The sequence below is a fragment of the Primulina eburnea genome, chromosome 10, assembly GCF_022965805.1.
Source record: "Primulina eburnea isolate SZY01 chromosome 10, ASM2296580v1, whole genome shotgun sequence".
NCBI lineage: Eukaryota > Viridiplantae > Streptophyta > Magnoliopsida > Lamiales > Gesneriaceae > Primulina > Primulina eburnea.
Window position 1 is genome coordinate 5321749 of NC_133110.1, and position 8140 is coordinate 5329888.

At 30.8% G+C, this 8140-nt stretch overlaps 1 protein-coding gene across 1 annotated transcript; it reads right to left on the reverse strand.

The window, feature by feature from the left end:
- Positions 1 to 3340: 3340 nt before the first annotated feature.
- LOC140842744 (uncharacterized) lies at positions 3341 to 7302 on the reverse strand. Its single transcript, XM_073210856.1, has 4 exons — positions 6528 to 7302; positions 4373 to 4537; positions 4245 to 4296; positions 3341 to 3773 (listed from the first exon to the last, which is right to left on the reverse strand). The coding sequence occupies exons 1-4, from the start codon at positions 6779 to 6781 to the stop codon at positions 3684 to 3686; spliced, it is 561 nt and encodes a 186-aa protein (XP_073066957.1). The 5' UTR covers positions 6782 to 7302; the 3' UTR covers positions 3341 to 3683.
- Between the last annotated feature and the right edge of the window lie 838 nt (positions 7303 to 8140).

Here is an 8140-nt window from a genome sequence, read left to right on the forward strand (position 1 = left end):
ACATAATTCTTTTTTTATTCATAAAAATGTAAATGGACAAAGATTCAAAACATAAATATGGGGTCTATAGCTCCATAATTCCAACAACTATGCCTTTAAAGATAGATACCATATAATATATATATATATATATATATATATATATATATATATATATATATATATATATATATATATATATATATATATATATAATGTTTGGGTTTTTTTTAAAAAAAAAATTATATATTTAATGTATTAATAAATGTCAAATACAATAAATACAGAGAAAATGGATGTAAAAAATCCCGATGTAATATAATTTCGACACAAAACTTACATTATTTCTGTAAAATTTAAATTTAAAAGTATTATTTAAAATAAATATGCATCAGCCTCATGGATTCCAGTGAATCCTAAATAAAGTTCGGATCGTAACTCGGAAAAGCAAGTCTCGGGTCTTCCCAAGATTTCTCAGTCAACTCTCTAGAGCTTTAATAAAGTTCTAACATTCACATAACATTTTGAACAAGAAATTTTTAGACTTCTTGGGACCTAAAATTATGGAACAATGATTATGTATGATCGCATTAACAAAAAAACGAGTTAGTATATCGTATATCAAGAGTGATTATGTTCAGAGCATTAGATTATACGAATCTCTCGTTAAGGATAGTAATGGGTAGTGTATGAGTCGGATTTTTTGATACATCCATCCTCATACTCATTTATTAAATTCATCATACCCATCAGGTATTGAATTTCATCCTCATCCTCATACCCATACCCATTGGATTATCAGATACTCATACCCTACCCAAATACCCTATTATCATATACAATTGAATTTTTTCACATTTAAATTGTTTCAATGAAGTTATGAATATTTAAAAAATTATTTAAATGAACAATAAGAAAAATTAGTAGTCATAAAAATTTACAAAGTAAACTTTTTAAAAAAAATAACAAAATATTAAAAATAATTTATATTAGTTGAACAAAAGTACGCAATTTAACAAAAATAAATTATTATTTAATTTTTAAAGTCAAACATGGAATAAACTTACCAATGAAGAAGATGAGAAATTGAATGAAAAATAAAAGAGCGGTAAAACCTTGAAACGTAAAAGTGAAAGTGAAAAAGATGAGAAAAAAATATTGATTTACTTAGATTTGAGAAAATGAATCTTTAATATAAATAAATATAATTATTATATATATATATATATATATATATGTATCTATATAGTAATTATATGTATTTATATTAAAGATTAATTTTCTCAAATCCAAGTAAATCGATACTTTTTTTTTTCTATATATATATATGTATATATGTATCTATATAGTAATTATATTTATTTATATTAAAGATTAATTTTCTCAAATCCAAGTATATCGATACTTTTTCTTTTCTCTTTATATTTATATATATATATATATATATATATATATATATATATATATATATATATATATATATTTATATATTAATTTAACGGGTATTCGGGTCGGACGTGGGTCGGATTATATCAAACCTGTCTCCATATCCAAACCCGAAAATCCTCATACCCGATTACCCAATTATTTAATCGGGTCTAAAAATCTTTCAATACCCTCTTCTATTCGGGCTGGGTATCGAATCCTCCAACAGGTTTGGATGAAATTGTCATCCCTATCTCTCGCAACTTAATGGAAATTTACATCATATGTTGATGATTCAATAACAAAAATTTAACCAGCTCATAGCGAAAAAAACATTCCAAAGTGTGACATAAAAAATATCATAAAAACAAAATTATTTCGGAAATGCATAAATTCGAAAAAAAATTATAGTCTTAGAAACTATCGAACATTTACATGATATCAATAGAATAAGACAAATGCCATGAGTTCACGAGATTAAAATTGATTTTAAAATATTGTGCACATAATATTATTGTCATAAAAATATTAATGTTATTTTCATATAAAGAGTTCATAAATGCATTCATAGGCTCGAACTTGCAAGCCAAAGTCATGATCTTAACTCGTCAGTTAACAAATTTTGTCGACCCAATTTGAACTCGTGAGCCAACTCACGAGCCGAGCTCGATGGTTCGTGCTCGAGTCCATAGCTCCTTTAGTTGACATTGAGCTTGGAATTTCAAGAGCTCAACTCATTATATAATGAGTTTCGAATCAAGCATAGATTGTGAAAGTCATTTTTTTTTTTTAAAATAATGCTAAGGATTGTGTGTATCAAATATAAGTATTGTCTCGGACGTTGCAACATATAATGAAAATATGTAGCGGAATAATATAACACACAAATAAATAATTAATTAAAAATAGTTCAGATATAATTATGCACAAGTGTGTTCGACAAATAAAAAAATCACTAGAAAAGAAATTGAGTTTACAAAATCAATACTAGTGAAGAAACGAAAAATTATCTTCCTTAACAAGTCAAAGAAGTAAATCACATCCTAAAATATCAATAACAAAAATAAACAAAACAAAGGAATGCAAATATGTGTAGCCGACATTCAAAGAAACAAAACAATTCTTTAATCAACATTTTGTAAGGGTGATCTCTTTAAATATGTTCAACATATCACGACAATACAGTGAAACAGTGATGATTTGTCTTTGCGAGTTCTTCAGAAAATTCTCTCGAGCTTTATCTTTGTTTTCTCATATCTTGCTCGTCTCGCTTCTTTTTGATGAATCAATTATTCTTCAATATATATAGACTTATGTTGATCTTGATAAATTATTTGAATAAGTTCCTACAAGATAAGGAAATTAATTGAAACGACCTCGATTTTTTTTTTCCTAATCTTAAATCATAAATTCTAAGTTACTAAATAAAATAATTTAACATAATCAACCATCATAACAATTTAGCATATGAAATATCAAGTGCATAAAATAAATACTAAATCATCTCCTAAACGAAATTCCTAAATCGACCTTTGAAAAGATAACTAACAATAGATTAAAGCACAAAAATATCTCTAATAAAAATCAATAACATAAATCTATGAATCATAAATTTATCTAGCTAGTGCGGAAACATAAAAGCCATCGGGTGTGTACTGCTGCACTCGATCGACTCAATCGTCACCGCCTCCAAAAATAATCAAATCATGCATCATACAAACCTAATGAGTCTAAAGACTAAACACGTTCTAAACATAGACAAAAAATAATACATATGCATACACATGTATATAAAAATCATATTTTATTTAAAATAATCTTTTGAACATAAATAAATCATTAAAATCATTTTTGTAGAAGCTCGAGCCTGATAATAGAAGTTCGAATCGAGCTCGAGCCTCAAACAATCATAAACGAGTCAAGCTCAAGCCTGATACTATTTAGTTTGGTTTGGTTTACATCGTTTACATCCCTACAAAGTGCTCACCAAGTACTTGAAAAACTAAATATTTTAAAATTTTTAAAATCTTTCATCTATGCTGGCTATTCAAAGAAAATATGATTATACCTAAATCCACACCTATACTTCCAACAATGAACCGTGGAAGTAAGATTCTTTTATGAACAGAAACACGAAACCGAAATTCCAAGAAATAAAAGACAGGTCTTCAACTGCCTCCTGTTCGTGAAACAGAGTTGCGACATTTCGACGGCAATTCGGGCACACCTCCTTCAACTATGCTGGAAGAGAGATATACCAGAATGAATACCAACGACTTTCAGTCTGTCCGAAACGAATCAATTTGTTTCTTTAATGTGCCCAGGAATACGTATGGCAGAATCACCATGAATGCCATGAATAGAGTGAACTGCAAAAAATGTTAAAGAGGGTGATTAATTTCTTGAAGATATTCACATTCAGCAGCTTTAATGATTTGAAAAGGTTGCTTCAAATATTGGGATTATAAAAATACGAAAGCAAATTTAATGGGTACTTCGTTTATAATTTCTATAGATGGTTGACACAAGTTCTAGTTGATGGTTTCAGTGCTGCAATTTGATATACAAGATGGAGCACATATTGGAGCAAAGGATTTCGTGTTTTTATCATGAAACCGCCTAGGCGGCCTAGGTGCTGATCTAACACTCAACTAACGCCTGGCGAATTTTAGAACTTTGTACATGCTATTAAAACTTGACTCGTACACTTGTGGTAATATCGACGAGTTTGAGAGATTTAATTGCTATAAATTATTATCTTAGAAGAGCTCGATCAGGTGCTTACTTTAGAGTCATCTACTCGAGAAATGCATACACGAGAAAAACATCAAGAAACATACCACAAGAGGCAATGTCAAAAAACTCCAGATTGGCCATAAAGCAAAACAGAACCTGAATAAAGAAAATGTGTTGTATATGAAAAAAAAGCATATGAATTGGAGTTGAAGATAAGACTTGTGGTTCTTACAAGCAGAAGGATAGAATCCCAATCACGGTAATAAAAGGTAGGGCAGGTGTGCTTGAAGCGTCCCACTTTTCAGTAGACTTTCGGAGTCCCCGAGCTATAATGCACGTGTAAAAGAAAAAAAGAACATTCAATCCAACACCTATCAGTCCCACATACAGTGGTATCCTGCATAAAGAACACAGAAATTATAACTTACAATAGGCCTGAAATGTCAATCGAATTCTTTAAAGCATGAACTGAAACAACAGCTAAATCAAATTACAGTTCTTGATGCAGATAATTCCCAGAATCTAAAGAATTGACGCTCACAATCTAGTGGATGACATGAGCAGAATTTTTTCCAAGATACTTTTTTCAGAGAGGAGAGGCTATGCTATGTGAAAGTTTACAACTATCATATTTGATTACAAAATGCAATTCAGGATGATCAAAATTTCACACTCTTTTGCAGAAACTAGAATCATTGGAGGACTTGTAGCAACTGAGAATACTTTCAGTTTTCGAACAGCTACCAAAACCTAGCCTGGCTTCCCACATGTATCCGAAAACTTTTAATACACATGATTCTGCAACCACGATGAATACAAACTCGATGTCCTTTAAGAAAGAAAACACTAAGCCCTTTTTATCTCTGCTAGAGTTTATACCGTATCCATGTTTACCTCAACAGCTCATAGAGTAGGGATTACAATTACAACCAGACATTATACCAGCTAGACACAAACTCTTAGCAGATGAAATATTCAACTAGTCAGGTTCTTGCAACCTTCTTCTGTCAGAACCAAGCAACACAAAATTTTTAGCCCGAAGGAAACATGAAATAGAAAAGGAAAAACAGTACAACATTGTAATGTACGAAAAACATGGATTTTTCTTTTCTTTTTTTTTCCTTTTTTAAATTTTATTTTTTTCTTTGAGTGAGATAGAGGACTTGGATTAGGGATTTCTTTCTTGGATACAATGTTAAGAAGAAACGGAGCGATTGAATGATCAAAATCTCTATATCTTTCTTATAAAGAAAAATATACCGTACTTGAGTAATTATCCGGCTTACAAAAATTTAACATCTAAAGCCCACAACCCACTAATACAAGTATATAAATACATATATATATATATATATTTGAGCAAAGATAAATATATTTTAAATCTTTCTAACATAAGAAAAAAGGGGAAACAGTCGTATTCCTCTGTGGCACTTTTTTCCTTGGTATCCATTAATTTCCATTCCCAAGTCAAAGTGCAACAAATTCTACTGGTCCAAGAGATGGAGACGTGCAAAAGAGGAAACCACATCTTCACGCAGCAAACACTATAAAGAAAAGCATTTTCTTGATCCAAAGGAAGTTCATCATTCTCAATCCTTAACATTTGTCATTTTGTGATACTGCGTGTTATTTTAAGGCTGACTTTACAATGCACAGTCAATGGTAATACATGTTTTTTCTTTAGGGAATCAAATGAGGGGTATGAAGAATTCAAGATCATACTAATTTATCGCTTGGGCCTCACTGCAACACAACGTTATTAGGAATATACTTTTCCTAACCATGTTATATAAGAATGAATGAAGTCAATAAACATCTCTACGCTTTGTGGCATAGTTCTCAATCACTCCTGGTGTCCCCAAAACTAACTCTACATATTAACTCACAGACTTTAACAAGGATAAAAAAGGCGTAAAATAATTCACAAGAAAACCAAAACTATTTAGCAAATCTTTGAAAACAATTCACAGATCCATGATGTTCCCCAATTCAAACCAAAAAGAACTGTCCTGATTTTTCCAGGCAAAATTAAGAGAGCCAGAAATCGGCTACTAGCTTTCCATTTGTAAAACTACGATTCTCCAATCTTGGAGAAAAGAGAAATCAGTGAATTACTCGATAAAAAAAAGACTGTACCAAACTGAAACACATATTTTTCTCAAATGATCACATCTTGGTTATCAACAATCAAGAATCACGAATTAGCAATTATTGCTAAGTTGTTTCATGATCATGATAATTTGGAAGCATTTGATCACACCATTTCTGCGTTCATTCATGGAAATGAAATTTTCTTTCCATCTATTATGATTACTCAATTTCCTACTTTCCTCATTCACCTGATACTTGCTAAGATAAACAACAATATTCCATATTCACAGTCATACCTTTTGATTCGGTCATCGTGCCACAAGAGGTATATGAAATTGGACCTTCTATCCCCATAATACATGATGAAAATCACAGAGGAAATCCACAGTAAATTCTCCATGATTTCAACCCATCTACGACTTCTCGACGTAGGCGATTGATAAATTGGCCTTGAACATGCATCATCCTCAAGATCATCACCACTTGATGTATAACCTTGACTATGCCTTCGTCTCATGTATCCACCCCCAATCGGTGTTCCACCAGACATATTCACCAACCAATTACTTGAAAAGGCAAGAAAAGAAGTTATTCTCTCGAAAAAATTAAACTAAATTTCCTCAAATTCGAAGTCCAAATACAAATGAATGGCAGTAACTTTGCCACACCAAAAGCTTCTAAATTTCTAATTTGAAACAACCAAAGAACTCCACCAATCGAACAGTGCCGCGGTCTGTATATTCCTACTGATAAACTTAAACCCACTAAGAATAATAAGATATAGAATTGATCGAATACTTCAAAGTCAAAACCTCACGTGAAAAATCAAAATCTCACAAAACCCTTATCAAAGAGAAGTAGATAGAAAGAAACAAACTTCCCCCCGTAACGATGAATTCTTGGAGAAATATCCCACAAACAAAAGTCACCCTTTGGTTTCCCAGATCAAATTAAATACAAGAACGATCAAGAATAGTTTAAATACAGAAGATCCGTGTGATGGAGGGAGACGGGGTTTTTTGAAAAGAGGTTTTGTGGTTGAATTAAATAAGTAATGAGTGCGGGGGACCGATGCGCATGCTGATAAAGCTACGGAATTAGATCAAAATTAAACAATATTATGATTCGAAGTTTTCTTTTGCTTTTCTTGCCCATCAAAATTACTCGGCAAAAGATATATATATTTTTTGCTACAACTGACTCTAAATCAATATATGATTCATTATACTTTTAACATTGTGTTATTGTTATTATTAAAGAAAATTGAATATATTATCGACAAAGAAATAATTAATTTCAATTAGAATCATGTGAGATTTGTTAGATAAACAAACAATTTTGTTTTCAAAACGAGGGTGGGAGTTATCGACGGTATCAAGAGATTGTATGAACAAAGAGCGGTTTTTGGCAGGATTTTAGGGTATGGAAGCACGAATAAACTAAACTCATACTGAAACGAGTGATGTTCCAAAATTGTACAAGTATAAGGTGATAAGTTGAGAAAAAATTTAAAGCTTTGATATATGCTACTCATGTTAACAAATTACGTATTTTTCGTAAAATCATAACTTAAAAACTCTAAAATTAAACATGTTTGCCTTGAAATAATTCTGAGATGGGTTAGTCCGAAGAAGGGTTTTTAGGATAACCACACTGAAATCGAACATAGATATTACATATATTTGTTCATAAATTGAAGGGAAAAAAGTATAAAAGTTGGGTATTCCTTATTTATTTTTCACATGCAGTTTTATTTTGTTCTCTCTTTCTAACAAAATAAACTAGTGTGGGAAATAGGTAACTCGGTAGAAATTTTAGTTAGTTTTAAAGTTTGAAGTTAATTGTTGTAAAGATCTTACTAACAAAATGGTTTTATTAATATATTTCACAATTTACACCAAGATTATGA